The 27,138-nt window shown below is 52.0% G+C and overlaps 1 protein-coding gene across 8 annotated transcripts in view; it reads right to left on the bottom strand.

The window, feature by feature from the left end:
* Positions 1 to 27,138, bottom strand: part of GAS7 (growth arrest specific 7) — a 208,898-nt gene that overhangs the window by 118,931 nt on the left and 62,829 nt on the right. Inside the window, exon 1 of one of the 8 annotated variants that reach the window (XM_037914269.2) lies at positions 13,466 to 13,788. The exons of 5 other annotated variants lie outside the window; for them this stretch is intronic. In XM_037914269.2, the coding sequence (XP_037770197.1) occupies positions 13,466 to 13,489 (24 nt within the window). In that variant the 5' untranslated portion in view covers positions 13,490 to 13,788. Of the gene's footprint in view, positions 1 to 13,465; positions 13,789 to 27,138 lie in introns of those variants that run through there. 2 more of the 8 variants (XM_037914270.2, XM_043528348.1) reach the window with 2 other exon arrangements.

Raw genomic sequence — 27,138 nt, 5'->3', positions numbered from 1 at the left:
CCACAGCCGCCACTCTGTTATATCTTCCAAACAAAAACCGCCTATTCCTAGCTAGAATGGTTTCCCAGCCATGACTCAGAGAGGGCTCCTCATCTCCACTTCCCATCTCCTCTTTCCAGCAATCTTGGTTTTCAAATGCTGAGACGTCACTGTTCCTTCCTATGCTTGGCCTTGCTACAGTCTAGTGGCTGGAAGGACACTGCTGCTCATGAGCAGCCTGCAGGAGACAGGCTTCCAAACGGGCTATGGTCAGCATGTCTTGTTTGACATGAGCTGATTCCTGTTTTGGCAGATACTCCACTAGCTGGGCTCTGTTCTGTCAGGTTCACACTTTCTGTAGCTGGAATCACATCCGCTGTGGGCTTCAGGCAGCCACAGCAAGAGCTCCCCCAGCTCCGGCTGACAAGGAATTATCCCCCCACACTGATTCTTAGGATCAGTGGAAGGCCTAGGAGAGAGTCTCCTTGCCCAGCCCCTCCCCCGGGATGCTCTGAATACATTTAGACTTCCAGCTGAGCCATGAGGAGCACTGCCAGGTACAGCCCAGGCCGTTTGAGTAGCTCTCCTCCTAGTTAAAGCCAACCCACCTCCACCCCTCACTTACCATTTGGGAGCTAGCAGCTCCCCAGCGTGAATCTTCTCCAAGCTGGGGCTGGCCACAGCTCTGCACTGCTCAGGGGCCGAGCAGGGAAAGGACAAAGGACCTCGTTGTCAGATGAAGTCAGCTCATTGCCTGCTTGCTCTGGATGTGGAAAGCTTCCACGGCATGGCTGAATCCCCAAGCAAGACTGGGGCCTGCTTCCAGGGCCCTGTGAAAAGCTCTGAGCACTGCTTTATTCTTGGCTGAGAATCCAAAGGATTCATTCGAGACTGCCCAGATGCAAAGCTTCTGGGAGCCTGAGAGCAGCTGTGCTGGTGGTAGAGCACAATGGCCACATCTGTGCCACTGACCAGTTACTTTCCTTGCACAGGCCAAGCGAACAAGTGCTGCTTTGTCAGTCGCTATGACCTTCTGAGTCCCCTCCGGTCCTGCTGGGGATCTGTCTCAGCCCAGGCCCTTGTACAATGCCTTGCCTGATGGAATGTAACACTGCAAAAGAAAAGAGCCCTGCTGGAGCAGCTCTGCCCTCCCTGCTGCCAGGCTGGGGTAAGTGCTGTGTGCTATCGGGGTGACAGCTCTGCTTCCAGACCCCGCACTAGATCAGGGACTCCTTGTTCTGGGCACTTTGCAGACACACCCCTCTCACTCTGAATAGAGACAGAGAGGAAGGATCACTGTCACCAGCACAGAGAGAGAGTAAGTGACCGAGCAGCCTTCCTCCCATCTCATAAGAAGGGAAGTTAAGAAAGTGCTGCTGGAAATGCTCCCCCCGGCTGCTCCTTCACAAGGCAACAGCATCTCGGCCTTTCCCCTGCTTCACTGAGAGTGACTGGCATATCCGTTAAAATTCAGTCAAGCTCTCATTCCTGAGGGTGTCATAGAATCACAGAAGATTAGAGTTGGAAGAGACCTCAGGAGGTCATCTAGTCCAACCCCCTGCTCAAAGCAGGACCATCCCAAACTAAATCATCCCAGCCAGGGCTTTGTCAAGCCTGACCTTAAAAATCTCTAAGGAAGGAGATTCCACCACCTCCCTAGGTAACGCATTCCAATGCTTCACCACCCTCCTCGTGAAACTTTTTCCTAATATCCAACCTAGACCTCCCACACTGCAACTTGAGACCATTACTCCTTGTTCTGTCAGCTGTCACCACCGAGAACAGCCTAGCTCCATCCTCTTTGGAACACCCCTTCGGGTAGTTGAAGGCTGCTATCAAATACCCCTTCACTCTTCTCTTCTGCAGACTAAATAACCCCAGTTCCCTCAGCCCCTCCTCGTAAGTCATGTGCCCCAGCTCCCTAATCATTTTCGTTGCCCTCCACTGGACTCTCTCCAATTTGTCCACATTCTTTCTGTAGTGGGGGGCCCCAAACTGGATGCAATACTCCAGGTGTGGCCTCATCAGTGCCGAATAGAGGGGAACGATCACGTCCCTCGATTTGCTGGCAATGCTCCTACTGATGCAGCCCAATATGCCGTTAGCCTTCTTGGCAACAAGGACACACCGTTGACTCATATCCAGCTTCTTGTCCGCTGTAATCCACAGGTCCTTTTCTGCAGAACTGCTGCTTAGCCAGTCGGTCCCCAGCCTGTAGCGGTGCATAGGATTCTTCAGTCCTTAGTGCAGGACTCTGCACTTGTCCTTGTTGAACCTCATCAGATTTCTTTTGGCCCGATCCTCCAATTTGTCTGGGACACTCTGGACCCTATCCCTACCCTCCAGCGTATCTACCTCTCCCCCCCCATTTTAGTGTCATCCACAAACTTGCTGAGGGTGCAATCCACACCATCCTCCAGATTATTAATGAAGATGTTGAACAAAACCGCCCCAGAGGCCTTGGTGGCAGGAACACCCCCCGAAAGGCAAAACCACCTGTGCTGCCTGCCAGAGATTGCAGGCTGGCAAGCAGCTTCCCAGTTCCATTCCACTGTGCGTGGCGCTGACAGCTGCATTCCACTGCCAGGCCTTGGAGTGGGACACCTCACCCTGCCCCGCCTTCTGTTGAGATGGTGCCAAATTATTATGAATTGCTGCCATTGATATGGATAAATGTGGCAAGCGTGAGTTTGGTATGGCTTGGTATGTCTGAAGTTGCTAGAGGATTCTGGGAGCAGAATTCTCTTAGCATTAGATGAATGATCTGGAAAACTACTGGAGGTGCTGAAACTGCATTAGAATGGTTAATAACGGCTCAATGGGCATGTTGTTTTAACCCCAAATTTTGGAATATATCTGCAGAGAACCCGCTCACAAAGTAAAGAACACCTAAGATGATGCAATCAGTGCTTGGTTCGACATGGCTGACATGGGTCAAAATGACCCTTTTTGGATAACCTCATACTAAGAGTTTAAGTGAATGATTTATGAGACGGTAAACTATGGATGAGCTTTGGTCTGTGTGTCCGCTTTGCAATCCCTTCCAAAATTATGAAGAAAACAAGTAATAAACGCCTATGAGGCATATTTCTGGAACATCCTGACTCCTTTGAAAACAAAAAGGTATATAAGTGCTAAGCAAAGTAAATGAGTCAGATGAATTCCCCAATTAACATCTGAAGAGGTTTGAGGCTGTGAGACAGAAGTCGTCGGGGTAACCGACACCCCGCCTTGAGGGACCTTTGCGAGATCTTAGAACCAGAGGTCATTGGAGTAACCAAGACTCTGATGTGAGGGACCTTGACAGACCAAGTACCTGAGAGGGGAAAGAAGAGAAGAGAAAAAGTCTCCATCTAGAACTGGTAGATATGCCTGCTTTGTTTGCCAATCAGGATACTGTTACTGTTACTGAGGATTTATGCTTGGGGAGTTAAGGCTTATAGAAAAAGATGTGTACTATGTAACCGTAACTGCTTGTGTGATTCTCTCTCAAATAAATTACAGTGCATTAAGCATATTGCCTTCCGAATTCTCACTGGTACCGTTAACACCTGCCCAGCTGTGGGCCATTAAAAGATCCATTTCAACACCTGTGTGTCTCAGACAGGTCCAGCAAACCTTGTGCTGTGGGATCCCAAAGCACCCTCTCACACCTCAGCCAGAACAAGTCCATGGCTGGACAAGGCTGTGGGCAGCAGGGAGCCACAAAACAAAACTGAGCAGCACACCAAGAAGAACTAGTTCTATGGGGATAAGGAATCCCAGTGTAATCTCAGGTGTTCCATCTCTGGCGAGGAGTGGAGCTGAAAAGCAGATGGCTCCTCTTGCCAAAGCAGTTTGGCAGCCTGCAGGAAGTAGTGCAAGATGCAGTTGTTTCCTTAATTTGACCCAGTACCTGCAGTGCGATCTGCCTCACAGCTGGTGGGGATGGAAGGACTGCAAGGGGCTTGGCCTGCTGCAGTATGTTAGCGGCAGTGAGTCTTAATCCCCGTAATACATCCCTAGACATCACAAGGCTGGATACAGTACGAATACACGCACAGTCTGCTACAGACCTTTAGGCCTCCTGCTGTGCAGTTCAGGGCCCACACAAGCAAGGCTTGGCTGTTCCTCTCTGCACTGCATTGGAGCCTGAACCCCTCACCCAACAGTCCCTGTGCTGCTGCTGCCACCAGTCTCAAAGCAATGCTCGTATTCTCTATGCTGCCTGCCTGGGAGTTTCTGCAATAGTCTCAGCTCCATGTTCACTCCACCCAGTGGCCTGTGGGGCCCATTCCCAGCATGGAGGAGCCACCATGCAGACTGGCTACGAGCAGAGCTGCATGTGGCACTCTATACCTCAAAGCAGCATCCTGGAACCCCCATATTCTCCACTGTCATATAATTATATGTTTTGTTACTTTTGTACAAAGTATGCCTTGCAAGGAATCATTCTGAAAGTCTTGATCCGTTGAACATTAATATTCTGTTGGATTGTATGTGCTATCATTGTATGGGAAGTTACAAAGTTTTGCTCTATGTGTGTTACTGAAATAAGTTATGAGGTTGGGAACACCCACAACCAGCCTTTCAGGAGCAACAATGGATCAGCCAGATGCAGTGATGGCCCATTAAAGGGAATCCACACTCCCAAGGACTATCCCAGGATCTGTATACAATGGAGACTTCTCAGACATAGCATGTGTACAACGAAGAAGCCTTGAACAATGTGGTGGACCCCCAAGTCATGAGCATAGATCATTCCAGCAAGCTGGAAGAAACTATAAAAGAGGGGAAGTGACACCATCACTTGGCCTCACTCCCTCCACAACTCAACACCTGGAAACACGTCTGGAGGACAAAGATTTTGAACTGGGGAGGTGGTTCCAGGCTGAAGGAGAGTTCCAGCCTGTGTATCGAAGATCTTTAATTGTTGCTTGTATTATCTATCAGGGTGAGACACTCCTTGATTCAATTCCTGTTTAGTTTACAGAACTTAGATTGTGCGCTTATTTTTATTTTCTTTGGTAACCATCTCTATCCTTTATGCCTATCACTTACAATCTGTCTTTCTGTAGTTAATAAAGAAGAAGTTACTCACCTTGTGCAGTAACAATGGTTCTTCGAGATGTGTGTCCCTGTGGGTGCTCCGCGCTAGAAGTCGGTGCATCCCTGCGCTGGAGATCGGCGATTTTTCGCAACAGTACTCGGTTGGGGGAAGGGCACGCACAGGAGCTGTCTCGTGCAGCCGCTGGTGCCTCCTGTATCACGTGCACCCTCGACCGTCCTCTCTGTTCCTTCTCTGCCACAGAGCTCGGCTGTGCGAACTCCGAAGTAGAGGGGAGGAGGGTGGGTAGTGGAGCACCCACAGGGACACACATCTCAAAGAACCATTGTTACTGCCCAAGGTGAGTAACTTCTTCTTCGAGTGGTATCCTTGTGGGTGCTCCACTCTAGGTGCTTGTACAGCAGTACCCCACCAGGGGTGGCAGGGGTTCGGAGTTATGTATAGTGTGTGATGAGAGCACTGTGAGGCCAACGATAGAATCTGAGACAAGGCCTTGGGTGATAGCATAATGCTTTGTGAAAGTGTGCTCTGATGTCCAGGTTGCCGCTCTACAAATGTCTATTAAGGGGACATTGTTCAAGAATGCAATTGATGTCGCCATGGCTTGTGTTGAGTGGGATCTGATGCCCACAGGGGGTTCTTTGTTATGTAGGAGGTAGTAAGTTTGAATACAGGAAGAGACCCATTTGGAGGATCTCTGGGTCGATACTGTAGAGCTCTTGGAGCATTCTGCTGTAGAGACAAATAGTCTTGGTGACTAGCTAAATGGTTTAGTTCTGTCCAAGTAGAAGGCTACAGCCCATCTAACATCTAACATGTGTAATGTTGCTTCTCCAGAATCCTTATATGGCTTGGGATAGAAGGCAGGTAAGTGTATGATTTGGTTAATATGAAAATGTGTACCCACTCTGGGCAAGAATTTTGGGTGAGGATGTAACATGATTTTGTCTTTGCTAAATACCGTGTACAGTGGTTCAGTCATCAGCGCTCCTATTTTGCAGACGTGATTGCCACTAGGAATGTGACCTTCATTGACATATGTAGAGTGAGCAGGTTGCTAGAGGTTTAAAGGGATGTCTTGTGAGACATTTGAGCACAACACTGAGATCCCATGGTGGTGTAGGTTGGCTTACGTCTGGGTACATTTTCTATATACCTGCGAGAAAGTACAGTGTAATCGGGTGAGCCCCTTCTATCTCTTCGTGAAGGGCCATGATGGCAGCCAGGTGTACTTTATAGCTAACCCCGTTTCCTTGAGTTCTAATAGGTAGTCTAGGATCATAGATAGAGGTGCCTTGGTCGCGTCCAGCTGTTTTTGCTGACATCAAAGGGAGAATCTTCTCCACTTGTGGTGGTAAGTATTTCTAGTGGTGAGGTGACAGCTGTTTAGTACTCCCTGTTTTACTTTCTCCGAGCAGTTCAATTCTCCATGTTGGAACCACACAGGAGCCACGCTTTGAGATGGAGCTTCGCTGGGTTTGGATGGAGTGTCAGGCCCCTGTTCTGGGACAATAAGGGCAGCGGTTGTGGGGCACAGACTGCTAGGTGTGACAGGTACAAAAACCAAGTCTGTCCGGGTCATGTGGGGACAATGAGAATGATGTATGCTCTGTCAAGTCGTATCTTGTGGATGACCCATGGGATCAGTGGTATCGGTGGGAAAGAGTACATGAGCAACACATTCCACGGGATGAGGAAGCCATCCCCTAATGATCCCAGCGCCAGGCCTGCCCTGGAGCAAAAAACTGGACATCTGTAGTTTATTGCTGAGGTGAGCAGGTCGATTACTGGGTGATCTCATTTTTGGAGTATCGTGCTGAGAACACTGTCATGAATTTCCCACTCGAGTTCCATGAGAAGTGCCTGCTGATATTGTTGGCCGTAGTGTTTTGGCATCCCGGTAAGCATGATACTGTGATCAGGGGTGAAAGTAACTTAAAGGACTTACTGGTACTCCAGAGTCCTGAGCAGGGGGCATGGCCTTGACCGGAAGAGGTGTGGCCTCAATAAGACGAGGTGTGGTCGGGCCCTTTAAATCAAGATTTAAAGGCCTCACGGCTCCGGCTGCAGCTGGGAGCCCCGGGGCCTTTAAATCACCCCCAGAGCTACCAGCTGCAGAGACGGCTGGGAGCCCTGGGGCTCAGGGGCTATTTAAAGGGCCCCAGGCTCCAGCCACCGCTAGCACATCGGAGCTCCAAGCCCTTTAAATCACCGCCAGAGCACTGCCGCCACTACCCCGGGGCTCCAGCAGTGGGGCTTAGGGCGTGCTTTAAAGGGCCTGGGGCTCCCCACAGCGGCCGGAGCCCCAGGCCCTTTAAAGCGCTGCCAGAGCCCAGCCGCCGCTACCCCAGGGGCTCCAGCATGGGGCTTGGGCAGCGCTTTGAAGGGCTATGTCAGCATGATGTAGGAGTTGCACTGGTCCCGCCTTGGGATTGCAGTCGACCATTGGAGTGCTGACCGGTCCTGGATTCGCCTTGTTAGCCAGCATCAAGTCTGGAGTCGGTGCCGGTGCCGGCAGCATTCATTACAGTGCCGCTGCCTGAGTTGCACTCCGCACCAGGGTAGTTGGTGCTGTGGAGGAGACTTGACGTCTCAACTCCAGTGGCGCGCTTTGGGGCTCGGCAGAGGTCCGCTGAGGGACGGTGCCGGAGGAGCCCGGTGCCTCTCTGGATGAGTGCCACACTGAGGGTAAAGACCTCGCTGGGGAAGCTCTCTTTTTGTGGTTGTCTGTTATTGGAGAGGTCGAGGCTTGCTTCCTGATAGTTTTGGAAGTCGGAGCCTTATCATCGCTTAGGGATCTCGGTTTATGAGACTCCCCGGAGGACGTCTCTTGCAGAGGTTGGAGGGATTTCTCCATCAGAAGTATTTTCAAATGGAGATCCCTATCACATGTTGCTCTTCACTTCAAGTTACTGCAATGTATGCATTTCTGGGAGATATGAGTTTCTCCCAGACAGCTAATGCAGGATGCATGGTCAGAGACCGGCATCGGTTCACGGCAGGAATCACACTTTTTAAACCTTGTTGAGCCCAGCATGACTTCAGTTAAGCCTCTCCCCTCCTCTCGATAGATGAGGGTGGGAGTGGTAAACCGTAGAGCTATTCCCAAATGGAGAACTAAGTAAAGAATTTTTTGTTGTTGTTGTTGAAGAAAAACCTCTAGGAGGAACTAATGAAACTATGTAACTATGTATATACTAATACTAAGGAAACTGAGTATAGACTAATAAGAAGTTCCTATGTAATTTGTAACTTTTTTTTTCCCCAGAAAGTATCGAAGAGAGCACTGCCACGGAGCTCCGTCTGCAGCGGAGGACGGTGGAGAAAGAACTGAGGGGACGGTCGGGGGTGCGCGCACTACAGGAGGCGCCAACGACTGCACGAGACAGCTCCTGTGCACACCCTTCCCCCGACCGAGTACTCCTGCGAAAAATCTCCGATCTCCAGCGCAGGGATGCACTGACACCTAGTGCGGAGCACCCATAGGGACACCACTCAAAGAAGAAACTGCTTTATGTTTTATGTAAAACAGTGTGTTTTGGTTGAAGTGCTTGGGAAATCTGCTCAGGAACAAAAAAACTGGTGCATGTCCTCTCCACAGTGAGAGAGGGGCAGACTGGGTTATAAATGTATACTGCTTAGGCGTCTGACCAAGGCAAGATGGTACAGTTTTGGGGTGCAGGGCTGGGAAGCTGGGGACAACTGGCTGGACTCTCTCTATTGTTGGTTCATGAGTGGCTGGGAGAAGCATTCATTTAACTCAGTTGGGTGTGTCCCTGCCTGTGGATGCCTGTGTAAATGCAGGACCTGACAGAAGTTTGTGGCTTAGCAACAACATCACAGTGCGAGAGGGAGCCCAGGTTGGTGGGACAGAGGGCTCAGCAGTACCCCAATTCAGGTTGCACCCTGGGAAAACCCATCACACTGTGTCAAACCACTGGAACAGAGTGCAGGAAACGAACAGGGGAGCCTGTACCCTGATCACTTAGTTGCCAATCTGTGCCTTGGAGGAAGGTGATTGGGGGTAATTAGCTAACCGGGCTGGGTGGGATAAATAGTCCATCAGCCCAAGTCAGATAAAGAGGCACAGGAAGGAAGTGCTAGGGGGGAGAGAAGGGAACACGGCTAGCTGCACCCAGTCACACATTGGCCTCAGGGAAGGGAGACCTCCATTCCCCTCAGCTCCTGCTGTGCCTAAAGCACAGAGGATATTGTAATAGGCTGCTGCTTACAGGGACTATAGTGATACTGGTGGAGAGAACTCAAAATCAATGGCACTGTGATTGCACAACTTGTGCAGTCAGCATAGTTTCTGCAGGGCAAGAAGACAAGAGCGAAGGAGCCCCCTGTAACACATCCCTTCAGTCAGAGACAATCGCCACTTTGTATGGGGGCGTCCATATGCTGGGAACATCACATGCCAGAGAAATTTCAGGGGAATGGTTATTTCTTGCCTGGAAGCATGAGGAACCAACTTTGCTTAAAACATCCTGCTTGTGAAATACAGAGCAGAGGCGGAAGCGGCATATCACGGACAAGCTGTGGGTAGGGGAGGGGGAGGCTGGCAGGGCTGGGCCAGGCAGGCAGCATGTGCTGTCCTGCTTCATGCTGCCAAGCCTCCCACCAACATTGGCACACCCGCGCACCCAGTGCAGTGCCGCCAAGGGCTGGGCAGAAGTAAGTTGTCGTAGCTTTGCAGCTTCCCATAGCCAAGAAGCTTAAAGCCTTGGATGTACTATGCACAAGGGCTGTACTGTGTACAAGGGAGTACTCCAGACTCTCACAACCTGAACATTGCAAACCGTCCAGGGAGAGGCAAGGATGATCCATAACAACATAATAAAATCATACATGAAGACAGGAACTGCAGGTCTAGACCTTCAAGGCTTAGTCCACCACAGGGTCCCTCACCACGAGTTGGTTTTTGCACTCAAAGCAGGGATTCACCCTCTCGGGTATGTATAAAGCACTCTGTGACTCCTCCCCCAACATGCAGCACTTACTCTGAGCACAGAATGGATTAAAGTTAATCTGTTAATTAGTTTAGGAGTTAAGATTCATTGTGAAATAGGCACTTAAAGAACTGTACTGCCCTGTATCACCCCTTGTCTTTTGACAAAGGGAATTCTTCATGTGTTTCTCTGATGGAGATTTTATGTGCCACCCTCTGCTGTCAAAGAAACTTTGTTATGAAAAATAATGGCCAAAAATCACCATTAATCCTAAATATTTCTTTTCAGCCACTACCCCTTGTACTAGATCTACCCCACAGGGAGGGAAGGAAGGTAGGGAAGACTAGGCAGGGGGTCAGCAGGGGGATGCAGCAGACAGAAGCAGGAATGTGTGTGCGCATACGTGTGCGCTCAGAAGAATGGAGGGGGGCATGGTCAGTGGGAATTTCCAGGGGGTGTGCAGGGAAACGTCAAGAACAAGAGGGAAGAGGAAGTAGGGTGCGCAGCCATGCAATTCTCAATGCACCGGCCATGCAAACAGCAGTCAATCCAGTTGAACTGGCCAGTGCACACCGGCTGCTTTACACGGCTCCCCGGTGCCGTGTGGCAGTCAGCGCACACCAGTGAAGCTGAGCTGAGAGGGGAATCTTTCAAAACGATCTCAGGTTGAGATTTCATCTCTTCAGATCACTATCAAAGGTATTAAAGCCGTGATGTTTGCAAAGTTAACCAACACCAATTTACAGCTGCCCACCCCACCTTACTGCAGGCATGTGTGTGTGTGTGCATGCATGTGTCTGCACAGAACGCCCTCCTCCCAGAGCAGTTTTCCACGGGACCCTGCCCCACAGAAGGAGTTGTGCACAGAAGGAGTGCACAGAAGGAGTTGTTCTTCTTATCCTCAGCTCAAAGGAAACAGCCCACCAGAGGGGCAGTAGGACCCAGGCAGTGCCCTCCTTCCTTAAGCCAAGCGGGATTGAGGAAGAATGAATTCCAGAGAGGAGCCAGCCCCAGAGGCCAAAGACACAAAAGGCAGGAGAGAAGGCACAGAAGCTGCCTCACTCAGTAGGTGCCCAGCATTGACCCCAGGCAACAACCACAGAATGATGAAACTGCATGTCGGGGGCTGGTCCCGGAATAACTTAATCTGATTTGTAAAGACATGTTGTACTATGTTTCCTCTGCCCCCTCCGAACCACATGTTGTCACAGCAGGGCAGGGTTATGTCGGTCTGGATGCCTTACCTGCATTTCTGGACTTTACCCATGTTTGGGTTTCTTACTTTGAATGTCCTGGGTTCAAAACACCTGTGTTCGGGTGATGACATCATCCCTGTAAATGAATTCCGCCCTAAATTACTGTTGTGTACTCCCAGCCCTAAGTCTTTCTGTACAAAGAGTTTGTTGAGGAATTTTTTTAGTGCTGTCAATTACTCTCTCCTGATCATTTCTGAATCACAAATTGAAATGGCAATCTCTCCTTCCCCTGCATATAATTTTTCTCCTGCTTCTAGGTTTAGCTAATACGGAGAGTCAAACAAATCAGGTTACGCTAATACAGAGAGACAAACAAATATGCCATATGACATAAACAAGGCCACAGCTACCAGCCTCATAAAAAAGCTAGAAAGCAGCTCTGAGCTTAAAGCATATAAATGACTGGGATCGACTCGGCGGGGATTATTTCCCCTGCTGGGCATACATTCTGGGTGTGACCATAAAGGACAAAGACAAGAGTTCAACTGACAGCATCTGGCCCTGGCTGCTCTGCCTGACACTGCATGTCGGGGGACGTGATCGAGAGTCGTGATCGTTCCCCTCTATTCGACATTGGTGAGGCCTCATCTGGAGTACTGGGTCCAGTTTTGGGCCCCACACTACAAGAAGGATGTGGAAAAATTGGAAAACGTCCAGCGGAGGGCAACAAAAATGATTAGGGGACTGGAACACATGACTTATGAGGAGAGGCTGAGGGAACTGGGATTGTTTAGTCTGCGGAAGAGAAGAATGAGGAGCGATTTGATAGCTGCTTTCAACTACCTGAAAGGGGGTTCCAAAAAGGATGGATATAGGCTGTTCTCAGTGGTAGCAGATGACAGAACAGGGAGTAATGGTCTCAAGTTGCAGCGGGGGAGGTTTAGGTTGGATATTAGGAAAAACTTTTTCACTAAGAGGGTGGTGAAGCACTGGAATGCGTTACCTAGGGAGGTGGTGGAATCTCCTTCCTTAGAAGTTTTTAAGGTCAGGCTTGACAAAGCCCTGGCTGGGATGATTTAGTTGGGGATTGGTCCTGCTTTGAGCAGGGGGTTGGACTAGATGACCTCCTGAGGTGCCTTCCAACCCTGATATTCTATGATTCTATGACACCAGTGCACAGTCAGTGCAAAGCCCACCTCCCAGGAGAGGGGGGAATTTGGAGCTGGGTTGAACCTCCTGGAAGTGCAACATGCACAGGTGCATTCCAGAGGGTGGGGGGAAGGCAGCAATGGCTATCAGATACTTTTGTGCCTGGGGGAGTCCGGTCGAGAGCCAGCATAAAACAGTAGATTCTAAATTGCATACATTTGCATAAATAGGCATTAATTTGCAGTCACACTGCCTATTTGTCCTATTCACACCCACTTCATGCATTCATTGCCTTCATCTCAACTCGCATCATTAAAGACTGTGTCATACTTCATTATTATTATTTATCTGTAGCACTTAGGAGCCCAGGTCAGGTAGCATGTGCTGAAATAGGTGCTGCATAGAAACAGGACACAAAGATGGTCCCTGCCCCAGACTGCTGCCAAGAGACACGAGATGGAGCCAGACTGGCCGGGGAGTACAAGACATAATGAGACGGGGCTGGTTAGCATGACCAGCAACCTAGCTGTTGTAAAGCTTTGGTACATATGCACATGGGTCAGGGCTGAACTAAAGCTGTATGAACACAGAGTAAGAGCCAGCTCCTGCCCTGAAGATTCACAGTCTAAACAGACAGCCAGACAAGCTAGGGACAGGAACAGAGAGGTGAAGTGACCGGAGAGCTGAAGTCACCCAGCAGGCCAGCTGATAGATGTAAATTAGTAGGTTAGTTGAAAAGGTATCAGAAGATGGCACTCATGAGTATGTAGCACTGTTCCGGGGCTTTGCAACACCAATAAAACTACCCGCTGTGTACCTTGAAACCCCGGCTGAGGCACCTGGGGAGGAGGAGATGCGGCAGCTGACCTAATATGGCTTTTCCGCCTCTCATTTGTATGATTTTTCAAGGCCCTTTTATTATGATGGTTTCCAGTTCTTCTATGGCAGGAGAATTATTGACAGGATAACTGATGAGAATTATAAATCACTGTCTAGAAGTGCCTACACAAGGAGAAAACGGTCTAGCCAACAAAGGCAGAACAAGAGCCAATGGCTGGAAGCTGAGACTAGAGAAATTTGAGACTGGAGCAAAGGCACAAACTGTTGATTGTGAGGGTAATTAACCCCATGGAACAACTTACCCAGGGCCCTGGTGGATCCTCCATCTCTTGGAGTCTGTAAATCAAGGCTGTCTGTCTCTTTCTAACAGCTCTGCTCTGACTCAGTCACAAGTTATTAGCTGGATGCAGGAGTCACTGGGCGAGGTTCTCCGGCTTGTGTTCTGCAGGAGATCAGTCTGGTTTTGAGTCCCTTCTGGCCTTAAAATCTCTAGCTATGACAGTGTGGCAGAGCTGCAAGAAGAACAGACACTCCGCCTCTTCCTCTCATGCATGGGAGTGACAACTGTCTCCTACAGGGGAATACCCGAATGTATTGGCCCATTGAGGAACTAACTGTCTGAGGCATGTCATTGCAAGAAACGGGGGATTTTAAAGTTGTAGGAGCAGGAAAGACATGTAACCGCAGGGACGACTCCTACTCCAGTCTTCGCTTGCAGAACTGAAAAAGGGCTAAAGTATCATTTGGAAAAAGTTCTTTTGAAACTTCCAACCCCGTGCCCCTAAGCTTCTGCCCTGGGAGAGTTTGCAGGGAACTAAATGCCCACAGCCAGATCAGGGAGGCACCAGGACATCTAATGACAATCACCCCATGCCTGATCTACCATCCCTGACAAGCTCTCTCCCCCAAGCCAAGCGCTGTCTGTCAGGAGGTGTAGGCAGGCCCCTGCCACCCCAAGGGCTAAGGTCACAGCAGCATGTCACAGAGAAAGAGGCAGCAAATGCAGGAGGGATCCCAGCGGGAAACAGAGAAGTCAGGGTTTCTGAACACAGCTCCTTTGAGAGACAGGGAAAGCTGGAAGTTGCTGGAGGAGGTGGGGGGAGGGGCTAACTACTTTCACAGAAACCTTGTGCCAGAGCTCCCACTGCCACATAACCAGAGACCACACTCCGAGCGAGGGAGACCGAGGCAGAAACATTCCATTATGGCCAATATACCAGGGCGAGAAATCAAGTAACTTCCCAGAGCAGACTGACAATTAGCCCGCCAGTGGCATCACCCCTCCCCCGCCCCAAAACCGGTATCTGAACCTCAGCAAGAGAAGACGACCAATAGAGTCTTATAGATTCCAAGGCCTTGAGGAACCACTGTGACTGTATAGTCTGATCTCCTGTGTATCAGGCCAGAGAAATGGCCCAGAGTCATTCCTTTTGAACAAGAGCATCTCTTGCAGAGCAGAAGCCGCAGCACTGAGGCCTGTGCTGCCACTCCTCACTCCCAGCACTGCGCTGTATGTGGGCGGCCCTGCAGCAGTGCCAGTGTGCATGCGGGGCAGCTGGCTCAGCAGGCTCCCTGCAGAACTTGCCCTTCCTCTCGGACTTCCACCCAACTCAGGAATTCTTTGCAGGGTCCTGTTGCAATTACTCTTCCCTGGTTATTCGCCAGTATCCAGAGAAGCCAGTATTGCTCAGTGCATTCGGCAGGGTTTCACAGCCCAGCTGCCAGCCTGCGCCCTCTCCAGACATGACAAGGTGGAGGTGTCTCGCACAGCAAAGGCTGACTGCGGGAATTCGTGCTGCACGTGGCCCCTGAGCCCTTCCAAGCTGGGTGACCCTGTGAAATGAGTTCAGCTTGCTCAACAGAGAAAAATTGCTTCCCATTTTCAAACGACAGGAAAACCCACATTGAAAGGAGGGATCCTAGAGAGGAAACATCTGTGTAACTCACCAGAGTCATGGTAGCTCACAGCACATGCTGACAGAGTCAGGGCTGGAGCTTTGCCAGAGACACACAATTCGAGTTAGCACATCTAACCCCCACCCCCATGTGTTAGGTGCCAGCTGAAGTCATATTCACAGCTGAGCTAGGAGAGAGCACTCGTGACATTTGCAGAGGCCAGTAAATTAGGAGCATCTCTGACCCCCAGTGGGGGCCAAGAAGCAGTACAAAGTGACCCCCAGCAGCAGTGTCACTAAGATTCCATCTGGACAAATGTTGATGATCCTCCTGGGGGTAACAGACCCCATGCCCCTACTGCATGGGAGGGAGGAAGCTAGGAGGCAGCAACAGGGATCCCGAGTATCCAATTAGAGGTGAGTTTGCAATGCGATAGGGCATCAATGTAAACTGATATTTGAACTCCCTACGCAAACGCATATAGGGAAGAGAGACAGGGTCGTCCCTCTGTACAGGGCTGAGGTGCAAATGCACCTGCAACTCATCACTGGGAAAACAGTGACTAGCTGGGAGCAGTTCCGAGCAAGGCAGCAGAGGCAGAGCAGCCCGGAGAAACAGCTCCAAGTCCCTGGCTCCTATTGTCCCAGACAGCCCGGTGTGCTAACAAGGGGAGATGTAAAACTTAGGGCATGGGACAAATATCTGCAGGTGTAACTCAGGAAGGAGAGGGGTTGTGTAGCGGGCACAAGGGGTAGGACTACGAGGAACAAGAACCATCCTCTGGCATGCGTTCCTAGCCCCTCCCAGCTGAGGAGCTGTAAGGACTTGACTCACCACTCACAGCCCCCCAGAGCAGGTCACTGCAGCTACCTAGTGGAGCCTGGGCTCTGAAACCCGGTGGGAATGTCTACACTGATATTTTTAGCTCTGTAGCGTGAGCCTCATGAGCCAGGCTCCAAGGCCCACTGCCACAGGGCTATGGCTGCAGAGTAGATGGACCCTGCGATCTCCCAGGCTCAAGGGGGTTGTTTGGCTGGTTCAAAATAGTCTGACCGTGGCTGAGCCAGCAGCACAAGCCAGGCCTGCAGCTCCCATTGTGCCATCTGCCGAGTGACAGGGCAAAGTTAGGGAAGGGGACATGTTGGTTACGTCACTTCCATGCTGGAGCTGATAGGCATGGAAGGGAAAGCCCCAAGAAAGGGAGAGATGCCCCATCACAGTTGCTAGGGCTACTCAAATGGAATTGGATAACACGCCAGACATCATCCGGTCCTGCAGGGACCACTCCTGCCTTGCCCCCAGACAACAGACAGGGTGAGCGTCCCCTTGTTGATCGCTGTGGCTGGAGGTCTCATAAGCCAATAGCACAACAGAGGGTGTGCAGGAATACTGGGGCAGGCATGAGGGCAGCCGGGGTGCAGAGGTGGGTGTGGGAACAACAAAGGGGCAGAGATGAGCACAGGGATGTCAGCAGCCAACACAGGACAGCAGTGATGCAGAGATGGGAGTGGTGGTGCCAGGAGTGGGGCCCTGGAAGAGCAGAGAAAAGTGGGGGATAGCTGGGCGTGGAGGTGGCAGTAGCAGAGGCGAGGGCAGGCACATGGGCAGCAGAGCCAGGGCTGGGGCAGCAGAGGCTGTCGGCGGCTGGCGGCACTGAGTATTTCACACTGCCAGTGCAGTGGAAGCAGTGCTGTGAAAGCAGGAGGGAGGAGACCCCAGCAGTGGAGCCAAAGGAAGCGGAGAGAGACAGACAAGCCCTGCCCCAGCACTACCTGACTCCCAGCGCCTTCTCTCACCGTTGGGGGGCCTGCTGAAACCCACCCTCAGGCAAAGCAAAAGTTATAGGAGAACAACAAGTGCAGCCCCAGGGATCAGTGCGCTCAGCCACCAGCAGAGCAAAGGGCAGGGAACCTCCAACCACACAGACAGGGCCTGGCCGCACTGAGATCCCAGGCTCAGGTCCCACACTCAAGAAGCGTGGGGTGCTTCACTATGCAATGCCCATGCAGGGTGCCTGGCCCGGTCCCAGGGAAACAGACACTCACACTGGTACCCACAGCAGGCATGCAGTGGGAGCCCAAGATCCTGCCAACTCACAGATGCAGGTGAGGAAAGTTCAGATACCCTGGGGGACCCAGAGCAAAGCTAAAAGTGGATTACCTCACCAGAACAGTGAGCAAGGGGTCAGGGAGGAAGGAGGAAGAGGAGCCCTAGCAACACTGGCAAATGCACTCTACCCCTCAGCAGGAGCCCTGATGCCAGTGCCAATTGGATAGTGCCAGTGGCCAGGGGAGCGGGCTCTGCTCAGGGCTCATCCAAAAAGGGAGACGTTCAATGGTTGAAAAATACAAGGAACAGCCATTTCGCTGCTGCCCACTCCAGGGGCCACGTGGCCCTGGGACGTTTGTTGCCTGCACTCAGAGAGTAACGTGAGAATGCAATTCACTGTGGCAAAAAGCAATAGATGGGGCAAGAGGTGGGGGACCCAGGGCATCCACCGAGCCTGGTGCAGGGTCCCAGCCATGGCTAGTGTCCTGGGCACCCACCGAGCCTGGTGCAGGGTCCCAGCTGTGCCTATCTCAGTATTATCCTCCATTCTGCATTTCTGCTTTCCCCCTGCTTGTTCTTACACAATATTTGGCCCCGTGTCTCGGATACACTGTGTGAAAGCAGGTTTATATTTAGAAAGTGGAACGGGTCATGTGAGCTTTATAGCACATCCTCTCAGTTGTTATGGCAACCAACAAAACTCCTAGTTAGTATGAATCTAACAGATCCTGATTCTTGGGTTGGTACTGTGTCCCTCGGTACGCTGTGGCCGCAGCATGGTATCACAGGGTCAGAGACGCTAGAGACACAGACAGACGTGGTGCTGCACCCACATTTCAAGTGCTGCAAAACCCTGTGAAACCCCCTGCCCGATCTCCACTCCCCATCCCTCCAACAGCCTCTGGAAAAGAAATTGTAGCCCCCACTCCCACACTAGACATTAGGTCATCCTCAAGCCTGTTCCACTCAGTCTCCAGGCCAAGCTCATAGACCCTCCGGTCCCTCGCCCCAGGTCACAGAGCAGTGGAGGCTCCAGTCCCTCGCCCCAGGTCACAGAGCAATGGATGCTCAGTTCCCTCGCCCCAGGTCACAGAGCAATAGAGGCCCTGGTCCCTCGCCCCAGCTCACAGAGCAATGGAGGCTCTGGACCCTCACTCCAGGCCAGGCTCACAGAGCGATGGAGGCCCCGGTCCCTTGCCCCAGGCCAGGCTCACAGAGCGATGAAGACCCCGGTCCCTCACCCCAGGCCAGGCTCACAGAGCGATGGAGGCTCCAGACCCTCGCCCCAGGTCACAGAGCAATGGAGGCTCCGGTCCCTCGCTGCAGGCCAGGCTCACAGAGTGATGGAGGCCCCGGTCCCTAGCCCCAGGCCAGGCTCACAGAGCGATGGAGGCTCCAGACCCTCGCCCCAGGTCACAGAGCAATGGAGGCTCCGGTCCCTCGCTGCAGGCCAGGCTCACAGAGTGATGGAGGCCCCGGTCCCTCGCCCCAGGCCAGGCTCACAGAGCGATGGAGGCTCCGGACCCTCGCCCCAGGCCAGGCTCACAGAGCGATGGAGGCTCCGGACCCTAGCCCCAGGTCACAGAGCAGTGGAGGCCCCGGTCCCTCGCTCCAGGCCAGGCTCACAGTGCAATGGATGTAGGGTTGCCAACTTTCTAACCACACAAAACTGAACACCCTAGTTCCGCCTCTTCCCTGAGGCCCCACCCCTCACTCACTACATTCCCCTTCCCTCGATGGCTCGCGCTCCCCCACCCTCACTCACTTTCACTGGCATGGGGCAGGAGACTGGGATATAGGAGGGGGTGAGGACTCTACATGGGGGTGTGGGCTCCGAGGTGAGACCAGAAATGAGGGGTTCAGTGTGCAGGAGGGGGCTCTGGGCTGGGGCAGGGAGTTAGGGTATGTGAAGGGCTGAGGGCTCCAGCTGGGGGTGCAGGCTCTGGGGTGGGCGGGGGATGAGGGGTTTGGGGTGTAGGAGTGGGCTCCAGGCTAGGGCCGAGGGATTTGTAGTGTGGGAGGAGGCTGTGGGTTGGGGTAGAGCAGGGGGTGAGGGATGGGTGGGGGTGTGGGATCTGGGGTGCAGGAGGGGGCTCCAGGTTTGGGGGGGCTCAGGGCTGGGGTGCAGGAGAGGGTACGGGCTCTCAGTTGAGGAGAGCGCTCCTGATGACAAAACCGCATTCACACCGCCACTTGCGTCGGCAAAACTTTTGTCTTTCGTGTGGCGGCTTTTTTAAATACCTGTGAAAGACAAAAGTTTTGTTGACAACTTTGCAGTGAAGACATACCACTAGTTTAACAGGCTACATAAAAAGCACTAGCAAAGTCAGTACAATCTAAAATTTCATACAGACAATGACATGTTTATACTGCTCTGTATATCGTACACTGAAATGTAAGTACAATATTTATATTCCAAATGATTTATTTGATAATTATGTGGTACAAAGGAGAAAGTCAGCAATTTCTGTATATATATATATATCTTCCTACTGTATTTTCCACTGCATGCATCTGATGAAGTGGGTTTTAGCCCACGAAAGCTTATGCTTAAATAGATTTGTTGGTCTCTAAGGTGCCACAAGTACTCCTCGTTCTTTTTGCTGATACAGACTAACACAGCTACCACTCTGAAACCTGTGACACTTTTGTATCTTTATGTCTGATTTTGTAAACTAGTAGTTTTGAAGTGAGGTAAAAATTGGGGGTACAGCAGACAAATCAGGCTCCTGAAAGGGGTACAGTAGTCTGGAAAGGCTGAGAGTCACTGTTGGAATCACTGTTCAGTAAGACAAACAACAAGCATGCTTATTTGCCCCCTTTTGCTTTCCCTTCCTGTGAATCAAACATCCTTTACGCTCATATCTGATCCCAAACCTCTTGGAAGGGTTCCAGGACAAACCTGTTTCCTGTGATGACAATCTGCACAGCAGCTGCTGCCTGGGGAGTGATGAGCTGGTGTTTGCACTGAAAAACACTGTAGGGGAGCAGTCAGTGTGTAGAATTGGAGGGAATGTTTGCAAGGTTTAGTTGGGAAACGATGGGGAGCTGAGATACAAGCCTACATGCCACATGCACCCTACTCAGCAGGGGTTTGGTTGACACAGGCCAATCAGGATGATGTTAGCTCACCAAGTGAGCTGCACCCTGTGCAGACTAGATCTAGGCAAAAAACTGTCAGTGAAAAGGCCTGTTTCTGGCAAACAGTTTCAGTTTGGCTGGTTTGAAGTGAATTCCTCTGACTTATCGTTTTGAACGGGCATTCTGTTTCCAACTTTAGCTAATTGGGAAAAAAATGAATTCCCTGAAAACAACACAAAATGAAACGAAAAAGCAGAAAAAAATTGTGGACAAACAAAATTATTTGGTTTCAGAGTAGCAGCCGTGTTAGTCTGTATTCGCAAAAAGAAAAGGAGTACTTGTGGCACCTTAGAGACTAACAAATTTATTTGAGCATAAGCTTTTGTGAGCTACAGCTCACTTCATCGGATGCATTCAGGATTTTTCATTTCAGCAAGAAAACTGGACTCAGCATCAGGTCGAAATATCTGGCCAAATTTTTTGGTTTGGCCCCTAAACCAAAACCTCAGTGATTTGCTCAGCTCTAGTGCACACAGAGTCTCACACCGATGAGCCTCTGTGGGCTGGGGGGGGAGGGGGGACAGAGCTAGAGAAGGATCCAGGTGAGCTGAACTAATGGGATAGAAAAATATAGTTTGGGCCCCCAGAGCGCACCAACCTGGGCCCCCCAGCACTCACACAGCAGGCACCGTTTGCACCAGCTTGGGCTGCCAGAGCTCGCACAGCAGGCGCCGTTCACAGCAGCCTGGGCTCCCACAAGCGCGCACGGTTTGGACTGTATTTTCCACTGCATGCATCTGATGAAGTGAGCTGTAGCTCACGAAAGCTTATGCTCAAATAAATTTGTTAGTCTCTAAGATGCCACAAGTCCTCCTTTTCTTTTTGCGGATACAGACTAACACAGCTGCTACTCTGAAAATGGTTTGGAAAGTTTCCACCAGTTGCAGAGACATTTTCATTGTGCCCACTGCACTGTCTGCACGTGCTCAGCTCCAGTGCTGCTCCCTGGCCGCCTTCAACCCACTGCGCACAGGTAGGACAGCGATCAGCTGGCAGCAGCACTTGGGCCCCAGGCACAGAGGGGAGGCTGGGGCAGCTCCCAGTGCCTCTGCAGCTCTGTCCAGTTTGAGGCGCAGCCCGAGGGGGTGGCAGCTCTCTCTGCTGAATGGAGGTTGGAGGAGACCGCTTGAACAGAATTAAATCACCCTGAGCAGGGCCCAGGCTAGAGTCCCATCAATTGGGGGGTGGGGGAAGGGGGTAGCCCCTGGATGTTGCTATTTAAAAAACAACCTTCCAGACCAGAGCTAGTCAGACCCCTTGAAAATCTTGGATTTTAAGTGCAAAAAATCTACATTTGGCTACTGGGTTAACATTTTGCTGTGATTTATAACGTATATAGTCTCCTGTTCCACTGCTTAACACTGGGTAACTTTGTACATATTTTGGCCTTTCTGACAGTAATTTGGGAAGATTGTTCAGGGGACAAATGTCTCCTTTGCCCTCCTGGTAGTGCTGGGCCTGCCTGTGAGAAAGGAGCTGGCTTTTAATGCATGTCCTCCCACTCAGTGCAGTCCAGTTCCATCCTGGAACTCTGCCATCCCTCCCATGGTGCCTGAGAGGTTTCCTATGTCCTTTAATTGTGTGTAAACCTCTCCCCCTCCACAGAGTCCCTTACCCCCACACAACTAGAAGACACGCTTTCTTCCCATACATCTGGTCTTCCGTGCAACATGGATTTCTCCCAGTCTCATTGGGTGTCTATTTAGCACCTGTTTTGTACAATGTATCAGTGGAGGCCCTGAGAGCACCCTGTGCACTGCACTGCACGGTCATTTTCCTCAGCTCTTGGAAAATGAGGGGGATTTGGACAAGCTGTTCTGTGCCCCATCACACCCCCCAGAGCAGCAGGGTCTGGGGATCAGGGCCAGATGATCCCAGCATGAGCTGATGGTAGGACAGCTCCTTGATTCACTGCCCAGCCCCCTGTGCCACCACTTGGCTTATCACATGGCCAAGTGACGAGGCCTTTGTCCAGAGAAACAGGAGAGGGCCAGGGCTGAACATCACCAGCCCTGCACTTCCCCACCACTTTGGTGTCTGGCACGCCTAAGCTGCCTGCTTTTAAATATCACAGTGAAGAAAGCTGTGAGAGGGTGCGGCTGAGGGGAACATCCCCAGGACAGTGAGCCGTGACGGGCAGGGGAGGCCATGCCCCATGGCCGCATCTGACTGAGTGTGAAGCTGCTGCTAACTGTCTGACAGACGAAGCAGCCTCGGCACTGGCAGGCCATCGGGGCTGCCAGCAGGCAATCACGACAGGCTCTGCCTTAGACTGGCACCTGCAAACGGCTAACTGGCTAACGGCATGGAGCAGCCTGCGAGTGGGCCTCAGCCGGAATCCACCGCTGCCTGCAGAGAACTCAGAGCTTCACCTAGGAGGGGCCAAGGCCCCCAGGCTCTAGAAAGAGGGTGGCAGAGCCAGTGAGGGGCAGAGTCCACCACCCCAGCTCTGAGCTGGATGCCATTCAGGTGTGTTCACTCTGGGCGGGCTCAGGGCCCACGGTGCAAACTGGCCCAGGATGTCGCTCTGCAAAGCCTAGACTGTAGGGGGATGGTCCCAGCTCCCGTCTCTGACATCATAACCTGGTACAAGCCAGAGCACTTGGGCCAGAACTCTCTAAGGGGCTTTGTTGTGCTCTCCTGCAGCAGAGAATAGGCCTGTTGTTGAGCAGTCCTGGTGCTGCACGAGTCACCCCCGCATGTATGCAGGCACACGGCCCAGCTCAGGCCAGCTGCAGAGCTGTGCTGAACGTGGGGCGCAGAGATCTGCTGCCAGGCAGACAGTGACACAAACCTCCACCCCAGCAGCAGGGCAATGGCGTGGCCAGAAGGGAGACATCTGGGCTGCACAGTGGGTGGACAGATGATCACTGTGGCTGGGACGGGCTGCTGGCTGCTCTACATGGGGGAGCTGCCAGAACTAGGGCTGTAAGAAAGACAAGGAAAAGGGAAACTGCTTCCTGAGCACAGACTCCAGGGCCAGAATGGGGTCTGGCTCCATCACCACGAGCAGCAGGACATGCCCCATGGGTGCATATGAGTATCCTCTTTCGTACAGTCCTGCCATTGCCCCAGAGCACGATGAGACGGGACCAGTCCTTGCAGATGCCATGGTCCTGGCCCTCAGAGATCCAGGCCTCCGGCCAAAGGGGACTGGCCCTCAATTACATCTTGCAATCACCCCAGCCCCGTCACCTTAGCACCCGGGCAATGCAAGATCAGCCCTTGCTGTTATGCTCCTGTTAACCCATGTGGGCCCAGCCCCACCCCTGCTCTTCCCCAGCATTCTCCATTACCCACACCCTATCACCTCTGTCCCTCCTGTCTCCCAAGGGCTGTGCTCCATCCGAGAGGCTTCCTTCTCCCCCTCCCCCCCAGTGATCTGTGCTGCCCCCCAGTTTTGTCTGCTTTCTCCTACCAGCCCCGTCACCGTGGTACCGGAGCACTGCCCGGGAGTGCCCTGGCCAGGGTGACTGCTCTCCCTGGGGAGGGCTGCATGTGCGGGGAGGGGGTCGTATGAATGACACGTGCTCTGCTCTGCCCTGTCTACCCAGGCTCTATACAGGATTGCTCGCCACAGGACTCGAGCTCTGCCCCCTCCCTGCCCCAGGTGTATCCACCCCCCCACACACACACAATGGGGGCTCTCTCCTTGCCACCCCCGCCCCCAGGGCCCAGGGTACTCTGTTTTGTACCCTCCTCCAGCCTTTAGGGTTCTTCTTCCTCCAGGCACCCTGTGCAGGCCCCACTGCCCTGCTTCCTTTATCTCCAGCCTTCCACTCGACTGGCTCCTAGGGCTCAGGCCCGCTCACTGCAGCCCCCTACAGGAGAGAAGCTGGACTCTGTGCAGCGCTTACTCTCTGCCGGCCAGAACTGAGGGGCAGGACTCCATCCTTAAAGGCGGGCGGGCGGGGAGGGAGGGAGGGGGCTGTTGAAAAGATGCCACCCTTGGTCTGACACTTTTAGGGATGCTTATGAAAAAAGTTAAGGAGGTTGGTTGGCACTCAGTCTTCCCCTCCCGTCCCCAAGCGGGACCAAGACCTCTTCCATCTTTGTTTATGGCTGGGGGGCCTGGACCCCCTAGGCCCCTGCTTCACTGGGCGTGGGGGTCAGGGGAGAAAGCAGGGAGAGATGAGTGTTAGCCCAAGGAAAGCTGACCTCCTATCCACCTAGGGCCCTTCATTACCATGACCCAGGGACCTCTTGCTGCCAACTGGCTGAGGGCATAAGGGATGCACGAAGGTTACTAGAATACCGGGGTCTGATATTTACAGGCTAGTTCACCCAAGAGTGTCATGTGAGGTCTCTACAGAAAAAACGGTTACCTACCTTTCGTAACTGTTGTTCTGCTCATGTCCATTCCATTCTAAGGGTGCGCGTGCCCATGTGATAGTTATCGGAGATTTTTGCTTTAGCGGTATCTGTAGGGGCCGCTGTGGCGCCCTGTGAAGTGCCACGCTCATGCATCGGTATATTAGGCGCCACCACCCCTACGCCCTCTCAGGGGCAGGAGGGCAGGTAATGGAATGGACATGAGCAACACATCTTGAAGAACAACAGTTACTAAAGGTAGGTAACTGTTTTTTCTTCTTCAAGTGCTTGCTCATGTCGATTCCATTCTAGGTGACTCACAAGCAGAATCCCTGGAGTTCGGAGTTCATAGACGTGCAGCTTGCAACACTGCTCTACCGAAGCCAGCATCGTCTCAGGCTTGCTGGGTAAGTGCACAGCGAGCTGTGAACATATGCACAGACGTCCACGTAGTGGCTCTGCAGATATACTGAATTGCCACTTGGGCCAGAAAGGCTGCTGCTGAGGCTTGCGCCCTAGTCGAGTGGGCAGTTACAATTGTCGGTGGAGGCACTATCACCTGTTCGTAGCAAAACCAGATGCAAATGGTGACATAGGCGCTGACTCCGTGGGTGCTCCAGGGCTTGTCCCCATCCCCCAGAGCCTGTCCCCCACTGATTACCTCTCCTCTATCCCTCCCAGCGCCTCCAGCCTATCATGAACAGGGAAGAAGGAGGATCCTGGGAACTACAGGCCAGTCAGCCTCACCTCAGTCCCTGGAAAAATCATGGAGCAGGTCCTCAAGGAATCAATTCTGAAGCACTTAGAGGAGAGGAAAGTGATCAGGAACAGTCAGCATGGATTCACCAAGGGAAAGTCATGCCTGACTAATTTAATTGCCTTCTATGACGAGATAACTGGTTCTGTGGATGAAGGGAAAGCAGTGGACGTGTTATTCCTTGACTTTAGCAAAGCTTTTGACACGGTCTCCCACAGTATTCTTGTCAGCAAATTAAAGAAGTATGGGCTGGATGGATGCACTACAAGGTGGGTAGAAAGCTGGCTAGATTGTCGGGCTCAACGGGTAGTGATCAATGGCTCCATGTCTAGTTGGCAGCCAGTATCTAGCGGAGTGCCCCAAGGGTCGGTCCTGGGGCCGGTTTTATTCAATATCTTCATTAATGATCTGGAGGATGGTGTGAATTGCACCCTCAGCAAATTTGCAGATGACACTAAACTGGGAGGAGTGGTAGATACGCTGAAGGGTAGGGATAGGATACAGAGGGCCCTAGACAAATTGGAGGATTGGGCCAAAAGAAATCTGATGAGGTTCAACAAGGACAAGTGCAGAGTCCTGCACTTAGGACGGAAGAATCCAATGCACCGCTGCAGACTAGGGACCGAATGGCTAAGCAGCAGATCTGCAGAGAAGGACCTAGGGGTGACAGTGGACGAGAAGCTGGATATAGTCAAGAGTGTGCCCTTGTTGCCAAGAAGGCCAATGGCATTTTGGGGTGTATAAGTAGGGGCATAGCGAGCAGATCGAGGGACGTGATCGTTCCCCTCTATTCGACATTGGTGAGGCCTCATCTGGAGTACTGGGTCCAGTTTTGGGCCCCACACTACAAGAAGGATGTGGAAAAATTGGAGAGAGTCCAGCGAAGGGCAACAAAAATGATTAGAGGTCTGGAACACATGACTTATGAGGAGAGGCTGAGGGAACTGGGATTGTTTAGTGTACAGAAGAGAAGAATGAGGGGGGATTTGATAGCTGCTTTCAACTAGCTGAAAGGTGGATCCAAAGAGGATGGATCTAGACTATTCTCAGTGATAGCAGATGACAGGACAAGGAGTAATGGTCTCAAGTTGCAGTGGGGGAAATTTAGATTGGATATTAGGACAAACTTTTTCACTAGGAGGGTGGTGAAACACTGGAATGCGTTACCTAGGGAGGTGGTGGAATCCTCTTCCTTAGAAGTTTTTAAGGTCAGGCTTGACAAAGCCCTGGCTGGGATGATTTAGTTGGGGATTGGTCCTGATCTGGGCAGGGGGTTGGACTAGATGACCTCCAGAGGTCCCTTCCAACTCTGATATTCTATGATTCTATGAACAGCTGCTTTGCGGTGTGCAGGTCAGCTCCAGGAGGGAGGAGGAGGAGCAGGGATGCGGCGCGCTCAGGGGAAGGGGCGGAAAGAGGCAGGGAAGAGGTGGGGCAGGGGCTTGGGGAAAGGGGTGGAGTGGGGGCAGGGCCTGGGCAGGAGGGGGATGAGCCCCCCGAGGTAGAGCGGAAGTCGGTTCCTATGAGTGGTGATCCATGATGAAATCCTCTGGGTGGACACGGGACGACTTTTCATCTTGTCCGCCACCAAGATGAAATCTGTGTCAACTTGCGGAATGGCTTGGTCCTTTGGATGTAAAAGGCTAGCAGTCTCCTGATGTCCAGAGTGCAATCTACACTCCTCCTCACATTTATGAGGCTTTGGGAAGAAAACAGACAAGAACATGTCCTGGTTCATGTGAAACAACCTTGGGCAGGAAAGTCATAGGCCCCCTTTTGCTTTCGGAATCAGAAAGTAGTGGGAGTAGAACCCTCTCCCCC

Source organism: Chelonia mydas, chromosome 14 (assembly GCF_015237465.2).
Source record: "Chelonia mydas isolate rCheMyd1 chromosome 14, rCheMyd1.pri.v2, whole genome shotgun sequence".
NCBI classification, from domain to species: Eukaryota; Metazoa; Chordata; order Testudines; family Cheloniidae; genus Chelonia; species Chelonia mydas.
The sequence above is the reverse complement of the archived record's forward strand: the minus strand, read 5'-3'. Positions and strand labels throughout refer to the sequence as shown.